This window comes from Vespa velutina, chromosome 1 (assembly GCF_912470025.1).
Source record: "Vespa velutina chromosome 1, iVesVel2.1, whole genome shotgun sequence".
Classification (NCBI taxonomy): domain Eukaryota; kingdom Metazoa; phylum Arthropoda; class Insecta; order Hymenoptera; family Vespidae; genus Vespa; species Vespa velutina.
In genome coordinates, this window is record NC_062188.1 from 6995757 (window position 1) to 7021621 (window position 25865).

Here is a 25865-nt window from a genome sequence, read left to right on the forward strand (position 1 = left end):
TAGTAATAGTAGTAGTAGTAGTAGTAGTAGTAATAATATAGTAGTAGTAATAATAATAATAGTAGTAGTAATAATATTAGTAGTAGTAATAGTATTAATATAAGTAGTAATAGTAATAGTAGTAAAAGAAACGTTCGAAAGGTTTAGTAACGCGGCTTAAGTAAAGAAAATAAAATAATTTCTTTGTAAAGCATCAAAAAATCAAGATACAATTTCTTCATCGTTACGATCATTTTTACTGGTATATATGCACATTTTTATTACTGGTATGCACCTGAAAGCGATAACATACGGTCCCTTAATAGGACAATTATAAATTAACATTAAACGTCGTTTCATATTAGGATACCTAATAACGTTTTAAACACTTAGCTATACATTGCGCACATATTTTGGTATAAAATGTCTGTTCATAAGAGTCTTTCTTAACAGGCTAGCTTCTTAAACGCGTCTATGTAATTGCATTTCTTTCGATAAGATCTTTTCTTATCTGCAATAGTTACTTGTTGAATTTTATTTATAATACTTAATATTTTTTTTATTATATACGTGACTCTACAAACATTCAAAATTCATCGAAATAAGAAAGAAGAACAAATACTCTAAAGTTCCATTTGTGAAAATTAAGATACACATAGACTTGTCGGCTCATCATTGTCCTCTTACAGACACAGAAACATAGAATGCAGTCCCCGTCTTTGTATATAAAATATTAACGATTCCCCGAGTGTATACTGCATCATTGTGAATTTCTTTTAACCATTCATTTTGTGCTAGTTACGACAACATAAGCCGCTTTTATATGCAGAATTATTATATAAGTACACGATATAATACAAGAAGGGTGCAATAGTAATAGTAGAATATCTAAAGTGCCATGTAACAATATCTTACTAAGACTACAATTGATCTGTTACCCGTAAAAACATAACAAGTCAAATGAGGCGGATTTATTGTCGTGATTGTGTTCAACTCATTTTGGCCTTCGAGGAGATATACTGCAATTCCTTTGAATGCAGATGCGACACATGACCACCTCCTACATTTCAGTATCTATAAGAAAATAATTTACGCGTAGGTATTTCTTGTCAAAATATATGGCACGCGGAACTTCATTAAATGTGCGATCATACAAATGAAGGAAACATTTAAGAGCTCACTTCTGAGCATACAATAAATACAATCGTTTTTACGTTACAATTTTACGTTCACGCATCTATGTATATTATTACCGCGTGCCACATGGCGTAACAATACGAAGATATCTTTTGGATGTTACTTGAAGCTCTTACAACTTTTACAACACACTTGCGTACAGACAGTAGTAATAGCTGGGGTTCTGGACTAGACATGATGGGGTTGAAGATGGGGCAATCTGTTTGACGAGTTGGATCAGGATTTCATATTAGAAACGTCTGGTCGCCTCTCTGTTCCTACCGTTAATAAATTTGCAAATTCCATTTCTAAAAGTTGTCTTGCCTAAAATAATAATAAACGCGATAAATTCGTGAAGTTATAATTAATTGATATTGATATATATATATATATATGCAATAGTGTACTCGATATAGACCTGTGTATTTTGTGTAGGAATTTGCAAAGTGAGAGCAAAATTATTTGCATCAAAACTTTCATCCAAAGCAATTAGGGCACCATGTACTCCAGATTCTAAAAGATGGTTTCCATATTCCTATGATAAATAATGTAGATAAATTATTTTTCTTTTCTTAACGTTATTGACATTTCAATAATTGAATTTAATCGCACCTTTAGACCGATCGATTGCACCCATCGTATGACTCTATCGTTACTCCATACAAGAACATCTACATTAGCTCCTTCTGCCATTCTTCTTCTTTCCTCTAACTGTTGTCTGTCATAATTTAATCTCTTCAAACACGAAATCCCGTACTGCAAACTTGTTCTGCAGTGAAACAAATCAATGTAATGAAAATTACCTTTTCTAGTATATATTTATTTATCTATGCGCAAACGATAAAACTTCTTTGTAATTACATTTTTATAGTTCTTTCCTACCCCGTTAACGCCTTGAAAAATAATCAAAAACGTATATTTTAATCGGACATACATTTATACATACCTATGAAAACTATCAATCATCCTAAGTTGACCACGCAGATCCTTTTTAGTGAGGTGATCCAACATTCTAGCGTCAACAAGGCACTCCATGAAAGTGGATCGATATTGGGGTAATCCAAGACTCGGCAACCATACATTTCCTATCCATTCGTGATTCATATCTCCAAAAGCTAATGTTGTGCGAGAAGTTTTAGGTGCAGATGGACTTGTAAGTGACACCATTTCCTGGATAGCTAGTCTCAATTTCAATCGGTGCAAAGAGTTACTATAAATCAGATTATTTATTAAATATAAAACCTCGATCTGTTAATAGTTTTTTTATTAAAAAGAACAACAATAATCTATATTATAATAATAAAATGTAAATGGAATATACCTGATACCGATCTCACGTTGTATTTCGGTGTCACTCAATGCACTCATTATAGCACCACTTTTGACGTTAGCTCGACATGCCGCAACGTACCAGGTAGGCATGCCAACCCAAAGCTCCAGCCAAGCAACAACAGTTGGTCCGTTCCACAGAGCAAAAGGTGTTCCAGCTTTCATCGCTTCAGCCAATAGCTCATGTCGTGAAGAATCCAGCATACTACCAAACATACTGGGACTAAAACAAGTCCGATGTGCCAATGATCGCAATAATCATAAAAATAAAAACAATTTTTCTTTTCACAAACTTCTATTCTTTTTCTTCTTCTTCTTCTTCCTTATTGTTTGTTTCTTCTCTAAATTACTTTTTTATTTATATTTATATTTTTAGATTATTGTGTCTATTGAACATATTTAAAGTAGAGGAAATAAATATACCTTTTCTTTTTTCTTCGATCAAAATCACTCTTGCTCCCTAATGTTCCTGCCACAGAGACGCTATCTCCATAATCAGGATCTGCTGGTGTACTCGCACCTCCCATACCAGGTACATCTCCAGGCATCGTTGTATCCTTTCCTTTTATCTAATATAGAAAAAAGGAAATAATTAGAAAAAATATTTCTATACTTAAAAAAATTTATGTGAAGCCAACAAAACATTTACCTTTTCCTTTTTACTGAAAAATCTACCAAGACTGCTCTTTATGCCTTTTTTCTTCTGAGCTGCTGCCACTGCAGCTGCTGTTGCTGGACTCATGGTTGTTTGCATGTGCAGATGCGAACTCGACAATTGTCCAATGGGTAGTCCAACACTGGATAGATTGTTCTTGTGTAAACTGTCCTGGCTACTGTGGCGTGAGGACAATGGGGAAGGAGGAGTCCCAGAATTGAGTGCGCCGTTGCTATGTTGTCCATGCCTGCTGCATGGAGCGCTAATCTAGTCTCTATTTCTACTCTAATCAGTGCTACTACACTAGCTCACACAAGACATTTCTACTTGCTTGTGTGCTCCTCTATATGATTTATTATGTTTATTATATTATATTGATCATGTTCAAAAAATCACATATCACTAACTTGTCACAGACTTAATGTAATCAAAATATAAGAAAATATATGTATGGATTGATTGCATCTAATCTCTGCAATACTCTCAAAACTATAATTAAATCGTATTATTTATACCATTTGTTATATATTTGATAACACAATGGTGTACTCTGGGAACTTACGAAGATCAAGTAAATTGCAATGATGTATCAAATGCATTAGAATTAATAACAGCCAACAATAATAGATATTAATGTTATAAGCAAAAATACTAATTAGCATATAATGAATATAGCAAAATAATTTACTACACCAATAATATTTACTCTAATATTTCATAAAAATATTATATACTATAAAAGATTTATAACAGCTAAGATATTGTCAAATTATGCAATTATTGTAGAACATATTTACTAATTATTGCTATTACTGAATATTTTCATATACAAACATATAAAAAAAAAGCCATTTTTTACACATCTAAATAAATAGCTTCAACTCGTTAATTAATAATAAGGAAACATTCATAGTAAAGATACCTACTCGATATTACATGATATGCATAAAAACCTGGAAATACATCTGATTACTGTTTATAAGACGGAATTTCCATGTGATAAAAGTCATCATCTTCAAAGATACAGAAAGATTTTAATGCTATATATATTCACATTTTCATTATGTTTAAGGAAAGCTTGATACACAACTATACAAATACACTAATATATTTGTATTTATATTATCAAATCTTTCTGTATCCTTTGTAGTTTGTTTGTAAAAAAACAACCTTGTTCGCACAGATGTCTGATGTATATCTTGCATGCCATGCAACTCTTTTGATTCCGTAAGTTCCCTCGTCTGTTTGAGACAACGATGTATATCATGAACTGGACAGGCTTGAGTATACGATGCGTGGAAGAAGTTACTATCAGTTTCTTCCAAGGACTCATATCTAGCAGATTTATCGGGTGCTTCGTCGTTGCCACTGTGCTCGAAAATTGAGGCTGTGGGCATGTACGTTATGCCTGGGACACTATATTTATCAATATCATATCTCTTGTACAAAACATTTAACTATTATTTTAAAGCTTTCTGACGAGATTGACAAATTTCTTGAAAGTAATATGGATATGTATGTGTAACATCTTGTGTATAACAAAATTAAAGAGAAAGAGAAAGAGATAGGGGGGGGGGGGGAGAAGAAATAGAGATACAGGCAGAGAGGGGGAGGGGGAGAAACAGAGACACAGGAAAAACAGATTACCATTAAATTCACTTTGGCCGACCTCAAGATCATTTATTCTATGCCCACATTTGTCTCTCAAATATGTCGTGCACAGCGGCATGTAATGCGGAATACATGCAGTACTAGAAACTTTAATTAACCTGTGTGGGGAAAAGCCACTGCTGGGGAATCCTGTTTGTCCAGTACGTCTGATAGCATGGATAGCAAATTTATGAAACTAATAATTTAAAGTTCAATGTATATCTTTCAAATTTTATAGTTATATTGACCTATATCTCGATAAATTTATTGTAGAAATAATAATTGTAACAATTAATTTTGGCACATTTTCAAAAATGTTATCTTTCGATATGAGATCCTTTCGCACGTTGATATATACTAATTTTATAATTCTTTTTACTATTATGAAATACATATGCAGTCACGGAAATATTTGTAAATGTTAAAAATTCGACATTTTCATTTTTCTCTAGAGAAGCTCATCTTTTGAGTGTCCTTAAAAGCTAAATTTGTTTATCTCATACATACCTTCTTAGCTCTTCCTGGCTATGAGCAAGTGCTTGCACAACACGTTCTAATCTGAGTGATCTGGCTGTCAATGGGGAAGCGGCATCGCTGCTAGCACTTCCAGCACCACCAACGCTGTCTCTTTCACTCACTGAATGCAGTTCTTCTCCAGACAACTGCAACTGCCAAAGGCAGAAAGCATTAAGCACCCAGTTTTATCAGTTCAATTATGTCAAGAATTTATAATATTATAAAATGTCTATTCTTTTATAATGCAATTAAGATACTAATAAGCAATAAACCTGGCTTGCAGGAAGTGATTCTGAAAGTTGTCCAGGACTAGCAAGGGATGCAGCATACTGATGTAAATGAGCAGGAGACATTGATGCTGGTGCCTATACAAGTGATGAATTTTATTGTATTTTTTAAATTTCATTAGATATAAAAGCAATATAAAAATTGAATGTCTATTAAAAATAAATAAATAAAACTAAATGCTCACTGTGTGATATTTGTGTAAATAATCTCTGTTAGGGCTGTGATGTGATTTTGGTGTAGAGCGACCACTTAATGGAGGTGACGCTCGCTCGAGACTGCGTCCTCTTGCTAATAAATTCATATGTTCAAAGCTACCTACTCGAGATTCTAATTCTTCTGCTCGTGCTTCGGTGTTCTGTTTTTCTTCCTGTAAAAAACTTGTTCATATTATAATCTACATAATAATAATGTTTATATAATAATGCTTCATACAAATTTTTCCAAAAAGTTTATTTACCTGAATTAATCTAATCTCATTATTGATAGCATCTAATTGTTCTTGTAACATTAGCGCAAGTGTTTGAGCATCGGTATGTCCTGCAGGACTAATTACCTCTGCCGAACAACTGAAGATACTTTCATTATCACCGTCACCTTCAGCGTCGCTGGAAACATCAAATGCTTGTTGCACATTTGCTAGAACATGAGCTTGTTGAAGTTTTTCCCATTCTTGTTCCGCAAGAGTACGTACTACATAATTCTGAAAAAACAAAAACATACAAAATATCCTAATTCCCATGTAATTTTTAATTTAATAACATTTAAATAAGATGTCTAACAAAATACCTTTGAAGCATCCTCTTCTATCACAGCTCTTTTGCCTCCTCTCCTAGGTAATGAATGTGTGTCAAAACTACTATGACTTGCACTTCTAGAAAATGAACCAGGATCCACAGCATTTGGAGAAAGACTTCTAGTCAATGCATCCGTTTGTTGTATATTAAAAGCAATTTCTTGCTGAAGCATTTGTCTCTTTACATTATCAATTTCGAGACGTGCTTTTCCTAGTTCTTTAACAATATCTGCTTTTTCATTTTGTAAATCTTCAGCTACTTTCCTTGTCTTTTCAAGTTCCTGCGTTATCGCATTCTTTTCTTCTATTGCTTCCATTCTTTCTGTTAAATGTGTCTGTAACCTGTCATTAGATTCTACAAAAATAATTTAGATTATTTAAAATTATATGATGTGATATATGTATTTATCAACATATATTTTACTATTTACCAGATAAAAGTTTATCAACGGTTGCACTTAATCGAGTATTATGTTCCTCATTCATCTTAAGTCGTTGATTGACACGCATTACTTCTGCATTTTTCTCTTCTAATTGTGCTTCTAACCTTTGTATTCTATCTTCTGCACTACCATGCCTTTCCTGGGCCTGCTTATTAGATATTTTATATAGTTAAAATTAAATGTTAACAAGCAAATAATCTTTGAAAAATTTACCAATATATTTGAGATATTTTTTATGAGATACTATTACTTTTTTACTTATTATTTATTACTTTTTTGAGATTCATTATAAAGAAAACATTATATATTTATCAAAATAATTTGATAGATTTTTACAATTATTGCAGATGTTAAGTTAAAAATAAAATTGTGAAATTTCTAATACAATATTCTTTTGATTAGAAGTTTGATTCTTCCTTCCATCCTCTCCTTTTATTTTGTATGTATCTCTAATATACACGAAAACTACTTTCCAGACAATATTAGAGTGGAAACGAATGTAGAAGCAGAAGAATGCACAGTATAGAAACACAAATTTGTGCCTGAAGAATGAATCTGTTTTAGTGAAATAACAAGAATTATATGAAATCATGACAAAGCTTTAAATATAAATGTATAGAATGATATATGTTTGAAATTGTTTGTGGATTATTTGTAATGAAAAAATTAGTCAACCAGGTAAGCAGCGTGTGTATGTATGTGTGAATGTATATCACAGACATATAAATAAATAAATAAGTAAATATATATATATATATATATATATATATATATATATATATATATATATCAATCTTTGAGTATCATAGATCTTGTACTTGTGTATATCAGTATTTTGTGGGTAAATATAAAAATAATCCGTAGTGTTTTTAACATTGAATGCATCTGTTAAATAGTGTATGTAACACATTAAAGTATTGCTTACACGGGATATTCATAAAAAAGAAAAATGGAAAAAAAAGAAAATAAAAATAGCTAAATGTTACATGTGTTGCACAACACAGACAACTTGAAGTTTTTCAAATAAAATTTAAGAGTAAAATTATTTTGCATTGATGATGCAAGATATCAAGAACAAGCTTTCTAGAGACATGTATGTATATATTTTAGGGTTCTCAGTAAAAGTGCAGAGGAATAAAAAAGGGAAAATTGACAGTGCAATTATATGATTCCCCTGCGTACCTGGTTGGGCCTCCTCACCTGGGTCAGAGCCTCCATCCTCTGCTTCAATTGTTCTTCCATTTCAGGTAACTTAGCATATTGGGTTAATTTTTGTTCAGCAAGTTCCAATTTTTCTTGTATAGCTGCTATCTTTTCTTCTTGAAGCTGTAATAGTAAAAATGTTATTTTACAAAATAACGAATTCTATTTAAGTCGATTAATATCTGCACTAGAGTACCTTTAATTGAGCCTTTTTATGTTGAAGCTCCTGTTCTAATTTCTCATTGAGATCATGTAAGCTAGTTGATTCCCGTTGAGCATTGAGATAACGTTTTTCAAGAGTTGCAATCCTTTCTTCTTGGTCCTCTTTCTGTGCAACATTTTCACGCAGATCTCTTTGCAACTTAACATTAATTTCCTGAGTTTTTAAAAGATCCTTCTGAGTTTTAGAGAGTGTTTCTTCTAATTCTGCAACTCGTCCGCTCAATTCTGCTACACGCCGTTGCCATGTACTTAACTCAGTACTCTGAAATAATAAACAAATATTCTTATTTAGAGTAATAATAAGTTTAATTTATTAAGTTGATGCAGTATTAGTTTGTGTGTACAATAAAAGTGTTTAAAAAATACTTTTGCGGAAAACACACATTTTTACAAAACTATTATATCATATAATATCAAAATAAATACAAAAATAAAGTTTATATATATATATATATATATATATATATATATATATATATAAGTAAAAATAATACAAATAAAAAGTGAAGATATACATAATTGTATAAATGTTTGTGTCAAGTATCCTATATATAAATTATAAATTTTCCGAAATAAAACTATATTTTTTCCAAATAAAATCAGTTCTTATTCACTAAACATGCAAATACAGTATGCTTGACATTTACAGATATTAATCATTCCACATCGTGCCATAGGCATTGTTATTTAAGATAAGATATTATGGTAATAAATGTTTCAAGTTGTACTATTTGAATAATATAAAAATATTAGAAATAACTTGTCTACTAAAAATTGCATATAAACTATATAGTTATATAAATTAGTAAAGCATATCACAGCTGATAGCTAAATTTATATTATTTCTAATAACTTTTATTAAGTAAACTGAACCACATTGAATTTCACTATTTATTTAAACTATAATGAAAGAGAGGGGGAGTGGGAGAGAAAAAATATATATACCGATTTATAAATTAATCTAATTGAAGTTATTAAAGTGTTAAAGTGTCCTACATTTTTTATTATTTATTTTATAATAATCAATAGTATATATCTAACAAATATTTTAAAATAATATTTATTATTAAATGAAATATCATGCATTTAATGTAAATAAGTAACAAATAATATAATAAAACAATTTATATGAAAAAAGAAAAAACAAGAAAGATTTTATAGTATTATTTTAATTTAAATAATATATTAATTAAAATAATATTATAATCATAATATTTAACAGATTTTTTGTTCCAAATAAAAAGTAAAGAATATATAAACGAGTTAGTGTAAAATTTTAGACATTATGTATTTATTCACGGATTAAAGTCAAAATAAATTCATGCAAAACATAGTTTTAAGACGCTTTTCATTCTATAGAAGATCTTGTCTTAGAAAATCACATACTTGTTATATAGAGAGCAAATAATAATAATAATAATAATAATAATAATAATAATAATAATAATAATAATAATAATAATAATAATAATAATAATAATAATAATAATAATTAATACACTATTTTTTTATATATAGAGATCTACCTGAATCTCTATAATGATTGTGTTTCTAGCATCTTGCTATAAAACAGTTCCATACCTGCTTATCAAGAGTGGCTTGCAAGTCTATTACTCGTACTGCCGAATCCTGGTCGGATGGATCAAGACTGCCATTGCTCAATCTGCTTGCTATCTCTGTTGGCTTCTCTGTACCTAGCTTTTGTATTGCGTGTTGCTGCTGCTGCTGCTGCTGCTGTAGTTGCTGTTGAAGCTGCTGTTGTGGCTCCTGCTGACTTTCAGCCTGCTCAGTCTCATTCTGCCCGATCACAACACTACATTCAGAATGCCTCGCTCGCATTGCCTGTCCTGCATTGCCGCGTAATTCCCAAAATCTACATATAACAGCTACGCGACTATAATACTACCGTGCACTACTGCAGATGCATTCTTATGGATGCAAGGAGTAAGATGGATGAAAAGAAGAAGGGAACGAATATAAACCTATTATCGTACCGAATTCCAAATTTAGAAATATTTCACTTCAAATATTTCAATATCGCTAAGAGAAGGAGAATTTCACGAACACAATAAAAAAAATTTATTTGAAAAAATATTTAGGAAGTTTTTCTTTTACAACGAAAGTTTCTATCAACATTATCCCAATAATACATTTGGAAATGGCAATGACACTGATGAGAATACTTAATTTTAATTATTTTTATGGAACAATTACTTTCTAGTATTATCTTTTGTAAGATTTGAATTATTTTCTTTATCTTTCATTTTAATATAACATCCGTTAAACATAAATTTTATCCTTCCACTTACCAAGAGGCAAGAATCCATATACACATATCACACATTCGAGAAATGTATAGCCGATGAAAAATGAAATGAAGACGATAAGTAAGGAGGAAACCGAAATTAAATATCATTAATAATTCTCTATGAATTCGTCAATAAAAAAAAAAAGAAAAAAAAAAAAGAAAAAAAAAAGAAACAAAAAAGGGATTTATTTTTCGAACACAGTGCAACTGCAACGATGCCAAAAATGAAGTCTACCGCTTTGAATAGACAATTAGCCGGCAAAAGAGAATTTATGCTAAACACGAGCATGCGTAGTGAAATATTCCATAAATGCAATTCATGACTCTCAAACAGTTTGAACACCTCCATGTACACATGATCAATGCGAGATATGAAATAGCAGTTTGTGTGAAATTTTTGTGAGAGTGTTTACATGAATGTGCAATGTTGTATCGAGAAATGTTGTTTTTCATACCTTGTTTTGTTGTTGACCATCGTCTGTTTGACCATTTTCTTTAGGTTTGTCATCTATGGCTTTAGGCGTAATTCCACTTACTTTATACTGTTGGAGCTATAATTCAAAAAATTAATAGATAATTAATAAATAATTATAAGAGAATCTTTTGAAATATTGTCCAAAAAGTTTGTGATATTTTTTCGCTAACACAGAGATTCACAAAATGTGGATCGCGTTAAATATTAAAATATGATAGTAGTTTATATGTTCATTAAGGGAGTTCATTGATGGTGGATCAGAAAAAATTACCGTTTTCGAAAATTGATATCAGCCCAAAAAAGTTTAGGAATTGGATAAACAAGTGACGCAAATTTCGTGAATTTTTAAATCCATACGAAGGACTTAAAAAGGAAGATAAGTAAAACTTTCTGATATTTCTTTTCTTTCACATATACATATATATTAAAACATATCAAGACATTTGACCAAGTTTTTATAAATCGTTTTTCTTTTGCAAATCATTTTAATTTGATCTTACTGAAGATGGAAGATAATTCGCACCAACTTTTTGACAGTTCAATAAAATAACGTACCTCTTCTTTGGTATGGGCCAATTCCTCTTCAAGGCTCGTATTCCTTTCGAGAGCTACGCGCAATCGTTCGCGTACCTAAAAAATTTTAAAATAAATGATAAAATAAACGATTCAAAAGGATAGAAAAAAATACGAATAGGAAAATTATAAATACGATAAAGTATGTACCTTCTCGTCCAAAGCTTTATGATGTTCGAACAAACTCTTTAAAGCTTTTAGTACTTCAACTTCCGACGACACGCCCGATTGTGCCGCGGCTTGACGTTTTACGACCGTCATCCTTAGCGATCGTTCGTGTCGAGAAACCAAACATTCAAGATGTTCCAGTAGAAGCTGAACAATCAATAAATATAACGTCGGAGATAATAATGTTTTATTATTTTTTATTTATTTTTTAATTTCTTCTTTTAATGTAATATATGTTCCATGAAATGTTAGATATTAAAATTACAGCACATATATTTATATTATATTATATATATATATATATATATATATAGTATATATATTTATTTATTTATATTTATATTTCATGCAGGAAATATATCTATTCACGTACACGTGTGTTGTTCCGTTCTGCTTTCAATTCTGATATTTCTTCTTCTCTCTGTAAAATGTTTTCACGTGCCGCTGCTAATTCTTTTGTTAATTGTGACAGTTCCTGTAACATAAGTTAAAAGCATGCTGCTTAAAGAACTTCTTCTTAAATCTTTTAAATTATTGCAACCAACAATTATTATTGCATACTTATTAATATTCCTATCACATTTTCTTGTTTCTTATCAAAGAAAGTAATCGTACACATACGCACATATACAGAAATGTATGCGTGCTGTTTCAGGATATACAGTTTGATAATAAAAGACTATAATCAACAAAATTATCATCGATCACATGTTTCGAGATTTTTACTCAAGAGATTAGTATATACAATAAAGATAGAGTTTGAATTTCTAAATATACCAGGTACACGTGAAAGACATAAACTAGATTATCATAGATTAATAGATCTACGAAGAGTACTATCGACTCGTAAAACGTTAAATAATTTCTGTTACGAACTAAATGAATATTTCAAAACCATTGCTACTTTTGTTCATAGTTTTAAATTTATCTCCGAGAAAGACGATGATAGAAATGAAGAAATGAAGAGAGGAGAAGGGAGGGGGGGTTAAAGGTTGAAGAGAGAAAAAAAAGAAAAATGTAGGTCATCGCGAAATATATTGTCGATAAGGGAAGAAAGAAAAATATAGGTCGCTATATTTAATCGTCCATTAAAACAAATTATTCATATCCTTTGATCGTGTGCTTCGATATTTCCCCTTAAACTCGACACCATCATCTTCTTTGGAGTAGAGATAACGAGATGAAACACAGTATTTACTTTCTCAACGATTAATTAGCTTCTCAATGCGAATTATTACGCCCCGTTTAAATTGGACAATTTCATTCTACCAAGAAGAATCACACACACACACACACACACACATATATATATATATATATGATCAAATCGCTTTTCTTTTTTTTTCTCTTAATCGTTCGCCCCCTAATAATGATTAGACATTTTTCACCTCGTGTTATTATACAATTCTTAGAAATAAAAAAAAGTGCCTTGAAATATACCGATTGCACTTACATCAGTAATAATCTCATACATTTAAAGTCATCCTCCAAACAATTATAATTTAGATTCAATCAAGAGATAGAAAATGTTTATCACTTCATGTTTCGTATCGTTCGTAACAATATGAATGTAAAATACGGATGAGAAAAAAGTCATATGTCTTCTCTTTTTTATAGACACTCGAGATGCAGCTTAACATTGAAGAAGAATCTACATCTGCATCATCTCATTGGTATTTTAATGATATGATATAGAAACGTATAACACGCAATACTTGCATAATAACGAAAAATTGTCAGATTTTATTACCTGAATTCAAAGTCATCTACGAATAGATAAGCCTTTCCCCACCCCCCCCCCTCTCTCTTTTTCTTTATCAACAGAATATTTCTACGCTTTTCAACGTTTCTATTTATCGCGAGACTACATCTGAAGAAACTATTACGTTGTAAAGAAACTATTCAACATTTTGCCACTCATTTTGCATTCGTCTGAATATTTGAGGTCATTTCGAATAAATTAAAAAAAAAAATAATAATAATAATAAAAAAATAAATCAATAAATAAAAAAATAAAAATAACAAAAATAAATCAAATAATAAAAACAAAACAAATATATATATATATATATATATAAACGAATTCTTGCATATTATATAAAAGATTCGATCAAGAAAATGTTAGTGAACATAGAGATATATGTATCTATGTTCATATGCATTCATACGTATGTAAGTATTTATGCATCCATGTGCGTGCGTGCTTGAGTGTTTACGAGTGAAAGAGTAAGAGAAAAAAGAGAAAGAGAAAGAGAGAGAGAGAGAGAGAATGATACTCATAATACGTCCTCGCTTATATTCGTATTCGTACGCGAGCATGGTACGACATGCGTTCGCGGTTCAATAACGTGGCGCAGGTTGGAAACTATGCAAACGATTGCTGCAATATCCGCACCCCTGTTGTCCGATCGCAAGGATGGATACGCGTTATTCTCGCGTTTGCCGTGATTGCAAGATGTGGCTGCTTTCCACCTCTTCGATGTCACTCTATCCGCAAAACACCAAATGAAACAACTTTCTTTTACTTTACCGGGGGAATAATAGTATTAAAAAAAAAAAAAAAAAAAAAAATATATATATATATATTTGTAGTTTTGCTTTATGCTCTGTTCGTGTAATTTTTAAAAACAAAACCAGTATTGTTAGTTGATCAATAAGTAATATCAGAATTTTATTTTATGTTTAATTAAATATCACTATTTTTTCTTTTCTTTTCTTTTATTTTATTTTTTTCTTTCTTCAACATTTTCCATTTTACTTATATTATTTATTTATTATTTATATTACTTATTTATTACTTATATTACTTGTATTATAATTTAATATTTAAAGTTTGTAACTAAATTTTATTAAAAAAGATTTACAATTGTTTATTCAGTGTTTATTATTTATTTAGATAAAAACCATTGTAAGTTCTGACATTACTTATTGGTCGAATTAATATAATAAATATGATATTCTGGATTTAAATTCAATGCGTAAAAGTTTCTCGAATACTTTTTTTTTTTTAAGTTAAAAAATTATTTCATAGATTTATTACAATATAATTCGAATGATAAAATTTGAACTGCGTTTTAAGTTCGATATTTTTTATCTCAATCGATTCCATAAATCAATTTATCATAAAATCGATAGAACAAGTCTCAATGTCAATTTAAAAAATCGAATGCAAGATTAAATATAAGTTTCTTTTGAAATTGTTGCCGTTTAAACGCGTCAACGAATTTGACGAGATAGGAATATAGAAAAGATTCGCAGAGGTATGTAAAATAATGAAGGAAGATGGCGAAAGACTTAGAGTCAGCGAACGACTGTGAGGAAGGAAGAGAAGGGAAGGGGAATAGAGAGAGAGAGAGAGAGAGAGAGAGAGAGAGAGAGAGAACTCGCACACGTTATGACTGAATCGTCGTGCACGCGAGCAGCTTCATTCATACGTGGATTTAGGCTTCGTTCGCAATGAAACAAGCACTCGAGAAGCAGCTTCATAGGCAATTTAATTCTCTCTTACCGTGCGACTTCTCTTTCCCTTTTTTTCTGTCTTTTCCTCTGGGTCAATATACGAAGAATCCTTTCAATAGCTACGATTATGATTACTACGTGTATATATACTCGTACATATTAACACATTGTCAATCGATCACAGAAATTCTCATATTTGCACATCTATCCAAACGTAATTATTAAAGTATAAAATTGTATAAGTTGTTATTATAGTATTGTTATTTCTTTTTTTTTTTATATTGAATAGTGTTCACTTAATTTTGATGTTATCAATTTTCCTGATTATTTAATATTCTAATAACGATTTGAATTCAATTATGAACATAGCCGATGAAACACATTACTTTTAACCGGTTAATAATATATTAACTATGGAGAGAAAAAGAAAGCATAAAAATCGTAAGAGAAGATTGAGTTAATTGCGGTAACCAAAAAAGGGTCGAGTAATTTAAAGGGACTAACTAATCAAGTTAACGGGCTTCGCCAAGCAATAAGAGCACCTGCAATACACAAGCAAGATCATATTTCCTTTCAGTAGGTGTATCTGGTTATTTTATATTAGTTAGGTATGCACATTCTCGAGGTGTGGCAAAAAATGTTTGATCATATATATGAATAGAAAAACGTGTGTATGTGTGTGTGCGTGTGTACACATGGATTTTATGTATAAACGTGAATACATATATTTACACACGTATATGAAATACGTATGCATAGAATCAAGATGCATGGCAAGATCTTTTCTAGCAATGACGAGATCGTCTAGCAGTCTCTGCGACTTCGATTCAACAGAAACGTTTGCGTCGAAAAGGAAAGTACTTGCTCACGTCTGACAATGATGAGAACATCATGCGACTCTCTCACGAGATGTGCTTCGTCTTATATTTATATCGAATAATTTCTCATGAAATTCATGAATAACCTGTATCTAAATTTTTTCATTAATTCCATCTGTATCATTTTGGAATACAGCCAAATCGGTGTTCCAGAGAGAAAAAAAAAAAAGAAAAGAAAAGAGGAAAATAGACGAATCTAACAATACGAGTTGTAAACTTAATATGCAGCAGGTGCACACATAACTATGTGCACTCGGTAAATGTGCTTATTTCTTGCATGTCAGCCGCTCTTTCTCGCACATGCGCAACTTTCGAAATTTTCGAATAGAAACGTTCTCGAGTATTAAAGCCGCAAATAACAATGTCGCGAGTATATCGAGCTCGTTTTGGTTTTATGTCTCTTCACTTGATTTCTTTCCAACGATTTTGAACGTGTTCAAAATAGCAATTGGATTATTGAGGAATTTACTCCTGACGAACGGTTCCAACGGTTAAGTGATTATCATTTGAACGAAAAACGATCAATCTTTTTTGATCTAAATGAAACATATTAAAAAAAAAAAAAAAAAAAAAAGAAAAAGAAAAAGAAAAAAAAACAGGGAAAAAGAGATGATCATATCATAAAAGTTAATTACAGATTAACGATTTATTTGTAGTCTTTGACAAAAAAAAAAAAAAAAAATAAATAAATAAACTGATGAACTCATTTTTCTCGTCGAAAGTAAAAATGAATCTTTAAAGGTTGAGAACCCTAAGCTCGATAAAGGTAGGAGGTGCTGCCACTCACAAGCGAGAACAGCAGCCAAGTAAGACAACAACGTACGACGACGGACGACAACGGCAGGAATAGTGATCGACAACGAGATCGACGATAATGATCGACAGTAGTCAGAACGAGAGAAAAAGAGAAATAGAAAAATAGAAGTGAAAAAAGAAAAAAAATAGGGGGAGAGAGAGAGAGAGTCGAGGTCGTATTCGCTACTACTCTACGGCGGAACAACGAAGAGTTGAGCGCGAGTAAGAGCTCTTAGTATTCTCTCTCCTTCTCGTAGTCGTCGTCGTCGTCGTCGTCGTCGTCGGCGCACCGTCAAGTAGAGTGTGTAAAAGGCGAGGTTCATTCATGCGCCGCCAACGAAGCGAGTGGGTGGGGTGTGTATTGATCGCGGAGTCGGCGTATATCGCGTATGTATGTATGTATATACGAGAGAACGCCGGTGCATTGCACTCGTGCCTCAGCTTCGTCCTAGAAATTTTTACCCCAAACCGCACCGTTCCATCCCCACCATTACCATCACCATCACCATCACCATCACCATCACCATCACCATCACCATCACCATCACACCACTACTACCATCTTCTTCTTCTTCTTTATCTTCTGCTATTCGTCGTTACATAGTAGTCGCTCTCTCTCTCTCTCTCTCTCTCTCTCTCTCTCTCTCTCTCTCTCTCTCTCTCTCTCTCTGCCGCTTTTACCACAAGCTTTCCTCTTTTCCATGCTAACCATCCGACCTTTTTCACAACCCTCTCCGTGCTTTCGACATTACGCGTCGAAATCGAGAGCGGGTCAGTTTTACGACGTTCGATCGTGTGAAAAATAAAAAGATAAAAAATTTACAAAAATGGTATACATCAAAGAGATCCCTCCCTCCCTCTCTCTCTCTCTCTCTCTCTTTCTCTATTCTTTTTCACTTCTTTGTTCTTTACTCTCGATAACATATTTTCTCAATAATTCATTTTGCTAACTTGCTATATATATTTCTTTTTTTTTCTTTCTTTTTTTTTTTTTTTTTTTTTTATCATTACTGAATCATTAATGTTAACCAAAGTATAAAATGTTTGAAGCTCGAATAATAGATAGATCGATTGAAGATTTGATCAAACGTATAACTATAACTGAAAATTCTGTGGAAATTTGAACGAGAGTAATGAAAGAGCGAACAAAGAGATTGGTATGATAAAAGAAACAAATGGAGAATGATCAAAGAGAGTAATGACATTGTAGCTGTTTGAGAAAATTTCACTGTTAAAAGAAAGACGATTCTTAATCTTTAGGAAAAAAAGAAAAGAAAATTGAAAGAAAAAGAAAAAAGAATAAAATACATGACGATTGAAATCGAAAAGGGATAGTTCTGTAGACCGAGCAACTCGTTGCCCTTCGCACTTGGATCGTCACGAGATAGAACACGTATGATACTTCTGTCCCGCATATTGCATGATGAAAAGCCACGATTGTCCTCATCATAACGGATATATAATATATATATATGTATATATATGCAATAGCCTATCGGTTGAAATTATATAAACATTCGTGAAAAATCTCTCTAAAGTCTCTCGTATACCAAGCTAAGGTGAGAAAAGAAATAGAAGATATAGAAATAGTATATTAAAGAGATAAATAATAAAGAATAGATTGTTAGCACTGGATGATTAGGAAAAAAAAAGGTGAATGCCCTCGAGTAATATTATAAAATTTGTATCTTTGTTTTTTAAATTCATTGAGAAAAAAAAAAAAAAAAAAAAAAAAAATATATATATATATATGTACTTGGATTGAACATCGAACATGCTTGTGATGTGTGCGAATATTCAAAGATAATTTAATTGTAAGTATCAAAAATTTCTCTAAATGTTCATAGAGATTCAACGACGATGACACGTCCGATTTTCTCTCGCTAATTCCATTTAACTAATCAGCTCGAGAAATGAATAACCCGAAGAATTCGACCTGTTAGCGATCACTTAACATCGACTTGATACTTAAATGTAGTCCGTTCTCATGCTACGAAGATTAGAGTAAATAACGACACTGGAATTACGAATGCTTAAAAAAAAAAAAGAGAGAAAAAAAAAATGAAGATATACAATAAACGCAAAGACTTATTTTATCTTTTATCTTTTATTACGTGTGATTTTTTTTTGACGATTAATATAGATAATTTTAAACTACACAAAAGGGTTCACAAGATTTTTTTCTATTCTTTTCTTTTTTTCTCTTTTTCTGGCATATACACTTTTATATTTTTGATATTTTGCCATGAGTTAATCTTTCAAATTACATACTTACAATTAGATATATATGTATTTATATGTGCTTATGTCTTTTTACGTTTTATTACATTTCATCAGGCATAGAATTTATAGTTACTTTATATCCGAAGTTCTAAATGATTTTTTTTATAAATATAACTAATATTATATAATTTCTTTATTATATATATATATATATATATATATATATATATTTGTTTTTTAGCTATAGAAGGTTAAAACGCAATACAATGAAATAATAGATGAAATAGGAGAATGGTAACGCAAACATAAAAAATAATGATTGTACCATAACATTGAATTAAAATTTAGCGGCACAGAAAGATCGTGTTATTAAAAAATTAATTTATTTCAATCGCTCCAATTCTTATTAAGAACTTGAACGAATTCGAATTGAAATTAAAATCTGTCTTGGAACGTATCTCCTTGACCGTAAACTTCACGGGAAACGTTAAACATGAGTAAATATTTATCAATAAAAGAAAGATCCATTTTTTATTGATATTGACTGCTGATCATATCGCATTATTAAACAAAAGAAAAAGAAAGAAAACAAATTAAAAAATTTATATAGATATATATAAAAAAAGACTATTTTTATCAACGAGTCAGTAACACCGATTTAATAATGTCGATTTGTCACACTTGCGCGTACGAACGAGTAATTTTTGAAATTTATGCAAATTTCGATTAGTCAATTCATCAAACAAACCATACAAATATTAAGAGAATATCAATATTTGTAAAAGAATTCATTTATAATTCTTTATCCGGAAACAAGAATGTAATACAGTGTGATATTGAATATGATTCCGCATCTGTAAAAAGTAATTTATACATAAAAGAGAAAAGAAGAAAAAGAAAGAAAAAAATATTAAGAATCATTTCCAATGATTTTCTTTTTTTGTTAATGATTATCAATATGTTCACTCATTATATTTTCCTATTCCTTGAATGATAATAATTACATATTATCCTTGCATTATTTTCTCTATAAAAAATGTAATTCATTCAGAAACACATATTTCCCAAGTCAATAAAAAGCAATATTTATAGAAACCTGTAATATCAAGAATTTTCGAATATTTTTTATCATTGATTTACGTAAACTAGTTGTAAAACGATCGAGAGCTATCAAACAAGTGTAATAAAGAGAAATGACTATCACTATACTAGCAAGATCGATAGAATATGGAAGTTATATATCTCACTAAAAGAAAAAAAAAAAAAAAAAAAAAAAAAAAGAGAGAGAGAGAATTAAAATAAAAACTAAAATTATCAATAATACATATTATCATTTATCATTACTTATTAATAATAATAACTAATTACTGAAGGTAGATATTTTTCATTTAACAAGCTTATGATCCTTCACCAAAAATACTTGTAATGAATCATTAATAAATCAAATTCAACTACTTTCTATACTTCATCAGAAACAATATTTATTCATTATAAATCATTGATAATTCATAAGATTATGTCATAAAGTCTAAAAGGCGCAACAGTGAGCGTCATCCACGAAATAAAAGCACGAGGCTACCAAATATCGTCTATATATTCCTCTCGCACGTACATAAAAGCCAATCGAGCAACGAATGGATCGATGTAGCCACGGTTTCTCTCCCTTATCCCGAGAATGTATCGGTGCTCCACATCGTAAGTTCTTTCTTTCCCTCTCTCGTTACTAACGCCTCGTATTTATTTATGTTTCAAGTAAAATCACGTGAAATGATGAGCTAAGAAGAATGAACTTAGGCAAGATCATTTTTCGTTAAAATGTTTTGTATAACAGGAATACGATTAGATTTACTTATAAACGATTTTTTTATGATATAATCCTGATATACGCTTTTTAACAAAATGATATATAAAAAAGAAAAAGAGAGAGAGAGAGAGAAAATTACAATTATTTGTTCATACATGTATATACATGTAGATGTATATATGCTTTTCTAGCGTGACTCGTTATAATAAATACAAAGCTAAGTATAAATTACATACATGTTTATATCGCACGTAGAAATTAGAAAGGTATGCATCTCTTATGTCGTATATATGCATACATAGGATAGATATTATGTAAGGTCGGAAAGCATTTGCGCGTTAACTATATCGATCCATCCGCATACCATTGGAATTGGACCAAATCGCGGACAATATCGATTTTCGAACCGGACGTAGCTCTTTATACGCACGATGTACAATAGGTCGGCTTGATTTAACGCGTCATCTTCCTACTTATATTTGACACACATATATATATATATATATATATACACATTTATATATATGTATATTGACATCGAAATAAAAGGAGATTGTAATCTCCGTATGTTCTATCGATCATCCGATGATCTATGGGCTTAAATAACGGCAAGAGTTTATATCTTCGATCGTTGTCTTATTTTTGTATCGACAATTTCAAACAATATATCGATTATCATTTTTCGATAATGGAAAACAAGCATTGATCCACTGTTGCATATATGACTCACTCAATGTTTGAAATTTCGCGCGTGAATTTCGGATACAAACGAGATGAACGATGTTTCACGAAATTATCCGATATAAGAAGTGTCCTTATAAAAAAAACATTCTTGCAATGGTGGTAAAGAAAATAGAGATTAATTTGTACTATATAGTGGTTACCGAATGGATGATATTTCAAAATGAGAAATAACTATCTGCGAAGAGAAGCCGGTTACACAATTAGTAATGTGCATATCTCGAGAAAGTAGGACAGCGCGCAAAGATAACGCGGGCAACTGGATAGTCTTGAATCGTTTCTACCGTAATCATTACGTAAACGTTCCAGTAATTAGAGATCCATAGTAGTTGCGATAGAACGCAATTAAAAAAATTCTACGGTAGCCGTACAAGTTCAACGTTACGTTGGGATCGTAATTAATTGCAAATCGGATCCTTCTTTGTGAAATTACATTTCGTGGAATCGTATTGTCTTTTGATTTTTTTTTCTTTTTTTTTCTTTTTTTTTTTCTTTTAAGTTTTTGCTAATGATGAGATAAAACCATGAGAAACGAATTTAACTTTTAACTATCGTAGAGGATCGTAAAAAAACGATCAGAGAAAAAGCGTAAAAAGATAAAAAATAGATCAATGTAAACAGCTCTCCAAGAGAGACGAATTAGTAGAAGAGGCATATGTATGTTGAAATGAGTAATTTGCTTACGAGATGGCCCATGGGCGGGGGATATACAGCACACGTTTTGCAAACTGTGCACGTGCGAATCTGTCTTCGGTCCTTCGACCTTTCTCTTTCTTTCTTTCTTCTTTCTTTCCTTCCTTCCTTCCTTCCTTCCTTCTTCTCTCTTTTTCTCTCTCCCCCTCTCATTCTTTCGCTCTCTCTCTTTTGCTCTCTTTCGCTCTCTCTCGATGTCTTTGCCCCTCTTTAACCTATCACCACCCACAGCGCAAAAGCCGCGAGTTAAACGAGACGCATATATATATATATATATATATAGAGAGAGAGAGAGAGAAAGAGAGAGAGAGAGAGAGAGAGAGAGAGAGGAAAAATTTTGTCTTATCTCATATCCTATCGTAGGCGTAACTTAAAAGAAAAGAAAATAAAATGAAAGATTCATACCTGCGGAATGTTGGCATAAATTTGACGATTGAGCGAGTCCCGTTCCTTCTCAAGTTCCCTCACCCTGGTCTCAGCCTCCTGTACCCGTTCCTGACACTCACGCAACGAATCCATTAGCTTGTCCCTTTCGTCCAACATCGAAACCATTAATTGTTCGAAGTTCGCATCATCGCCAGAGAATTGCGAACTTCTTTGGCTGATACTGTCCTCCGCGATCGTTGGCATCACGTCACACATCGCACTCCACATTTTGATGTCGCTATTTTATTTTCACTTCTTTCCCACCTCCCCACCTCCTCTCCTTTCTTCTCACCCTTTTCTCTCTTTCTTTTCGCTAACACGCCCGTAAATTCTGATCACTTCAGCGCGCAAAAGGACAAATAACGATGTTGATGACGATAATGATGACGATGACGATGACAATGATAACAGCGACGACAACAACAATGATGACGACGGCGGCGGCGACAGCAATGATCGGTCAGTGGAGTGTAGGTAATGAACGAAACACACACACACACACACTACACTACACTACACTTTATAAAGAAGCACACGTGCGCGAGAGTGAGAGATAGCAAAACAAGAGAGATAGAGATATATACATAGATAAGTAGAGAGAGAGAGAGAGAGAGAGAGAGAGGGAGAGAGAGAGAGAGAGAGAATAGTGATGTAGAGAAACGAAGGGATATATATTGCTGCTTTCTTCTCTCACTTTTTCTTCCTCTCTTTCTCACTCACATACGCACACACGCACACTACTCCACTCTACCGTACGTCGTCTTCTTCTTCTTCTTCTTCTTCTTCTACTTCTTCTTTTCTTCTTCTTTTTCTTCTTCTTCTTCTTCTCCTTCTTCTTCTTCTTCCTCCTCCTCCTCTCACTTAATCATTTTCCTTGGTCTTCGCTTCCTTCGTCCGCGAGTTTTCGTTGGATCGATCAAATTGAACGACATTCAAAAAAGAAGAAAAAAAAAAAATAAAAGGAAAAGATGTAAAATATGAAAAAAAGAGGAGGACGTTAGTCCTCTCTCGCGGAACTAGCGACGGTAACTGGTAGGCGGAGCGCGAAGAGGCACGCACGGAAGTCGCGTATCGCCGCCCCTCTGACGTCGTACTCGTGAAGCTTAACGCTATCGTAGAGTTTGTCGACGCTCGGACGTTCGTTTCACAAAAAGCAGCGACCGGTTGAATAATCTGCGTTGAAACGATCCTCTACCGATGATATTCGTATCGTAAACGAAAGAATCGGCGGCACTTTATTCCCGGTAGCGATGATGATGATGATGATGATGATGATGATGATGATGATGATAATGATGATAACGACAACGACGATGACGACGGCGATGACAACAACGAACGAACACGAAAAGTCGTGCTCATGTCCAATATATAGAAGGGCCACTGAATACTTTTCTTTCTTTTTTCCTTTCACCTTTGTTCGTTGTACATACGACTTCTCTTCTTCTTTCACTAATTCCTTTTTTTTTTACAATCATAAAAATGAACAACTATAACAGAATTGGACCACTCGAAATCGAGATACGTTATGGTTCGTTCTCTCTTCGTTCGAATCGATCGCACAAAAGTAAACGCGACGAATAAGAACGGTTGAGTACACTTCTACACCGCGAAAAACCTTACAGAGCACCGGCCACCGTCATGTTTCCCCTCCATCATCTGTGTAATTCTTCACTCCTCCCACTTTTTATTCACTAAATCGTTGCGCTATACTACTATTTTACTCCTGTGCCGTTCGACAGTACCAAGTTCGATATCTCTATCTCTCTCACTTTCCTTCCCTCTCAGTTTCTGTTGACGTCCAATCAACGAGGACCTTAGCGCAGAACAGAAAGCACGGCGATAGTAATAATCAAAATTTAAGGGAACTCAAGCAATTATCTTGCCCTTTTTCCCGGTTCGTAGTTTCGGTTTCATTCAGGCAAGTTTTCTTGCGTACATATTTCGCCAAAAATGAAAACCGATTGATGCGAAAGAAAGAGAGAGAGAGAGAGAGAGAGGAATGAGAGAGAGAGAAAGAGAGAGAGAGGAATGAGAGAGAGAGAGAAAAAGAGAGAGAGATAGAGAGAGAGAGAGAGAGAGAGAGAGAGACAGAAAAGGATTTTTTCTGTCTTCTAGAAACTTCAATATTAGCGATATGCTTGCCGTTCGTTTGTTCGGTAAAGACAAAAAACTAAGAGGAAAGAAACCGAGAGTGATAGAGAAAAGAAAAATTTGCGAACACTCTCGTTCCTCTTCTAATCTTCTTTTGGTAGAGCACGAGATGTACGTTGAGTTGCTCTCTCTCTTTCTTTCTGTCGGTCAGTCTTTCGTAGTTTTACGTATTGTTTATTTTATTCACCGTCCAAAAGATACTCGAAGGAATGTAAGTCGTGATCGCGACTCAGAACACTGGGAGTCGCGCGAGTCTACGTGTGAATCTCGGCATCTCGATGACAACAGCATTATCGCGGGGAAGGCCGAACACTGACACACCTACGCCGCTCGATTCCAATTATTCTTCCCCTCCCGCGCTCTCTGTCTTTCTTTCTCTCTCTCTTGCTTACTCATTCTTTCTCTCTCTTTCTATATGTTTGTCTCTCTCTTTCTCTCTCCCCCCTCTCTCTCTTTCTTTAAGCCAATTTCGGTTTTACTATTCCCCACCCTTAAGCCTACCGTTTCGTTCGTGGTCCTTATTCGATGTGGTGTGCCCCAGAGACAGTGGCCATCTTGTATCTGACGTCATCCAACGACACCGATACGGTTCTCATCACTGGCCCGATCAAGCAATAGGAACGAGCGCCCTCGCAATGGCTGATTTTCATTCGATATATTATGACCTTTCACTATTCTCATTAAATCAAACTCCTCTAAATCCAATGTAAAAGCTTAGAAAGATATATAAATAATTCATTCAATATTATTATAATCAAGCTCATTGGTATTTCCTACTCATCAAATTACATATTTAAAAAAACATCTACCTTATATGATACATACGTAAGGTTTTTGATTTAACCAATTCTAGTCATTCCATTACCAACCAATCCTATTGAAATAATTTGCAAACTCGAAGCTGATTCGCTTAT

The 25865-nt window shown here is 32.5% G+C and overlaps 1 protein-coding gene across 23 annotated transcripts; it reads right to left on the reverse strand.

Moving 5' to 3' along the window:
- LOC124955406 (liprin-alpha-1) lies at positions 1–25553 on the reverse strand. 23 transcript variants are annotated; one of them, XR_007102868.1, is made up of 23 exons: positions 22777–25346; positions 12152–12253; positions 11761–11925; positions 11593–11667; positions 11018–11113; positions 9836–10051; positions 8229–8516; positions 8012–8155; positions 6818–6977; positions 6380–6741; positions 6051–6293; positions 5778–5960; positions 5578–5670; positions 5297–5457; positions 4909–4956; positions 3134–3389; positions 2908–3053; positions 2477–2707; positions 2102–2365; positions 1768–1924; positions 1574–1690; positions 1317–1479; positions 1–1053 (listed from the first exon to the last, which is right to left on the reverse strand). XR_007102868.1 is itself a non-coding variant. In XM_047509800.1 (23 exons), the coding sequence occupies exons 2-23, from the start codon at positions 23023–23025 to the stop codon at positions 1393–1395; spliced, it is 3843 nt and encodes a 1280-aa protein (XP_047365756.1). In that variant the 5' UTR covers positions 23026–24613; positions 25453–25553; the 3' UTR covers positions 1092–1392. The 23 variants fall into 23 exon arrangements, 20 of the variants coding, with proteins under 20 accessions (XP_047365756.1, XP_047365746.1, XP_047365867.1 ...); XR_007102867.1 differs by having other exon boundaries at positions 1309–1479; XR_007102866.1 differs by having other exon boundaries at positions 1293–1479; positions 22777–25345.
- Between the last annotated feature and the right edge of the window lie 312 nt (positions 25554–25865).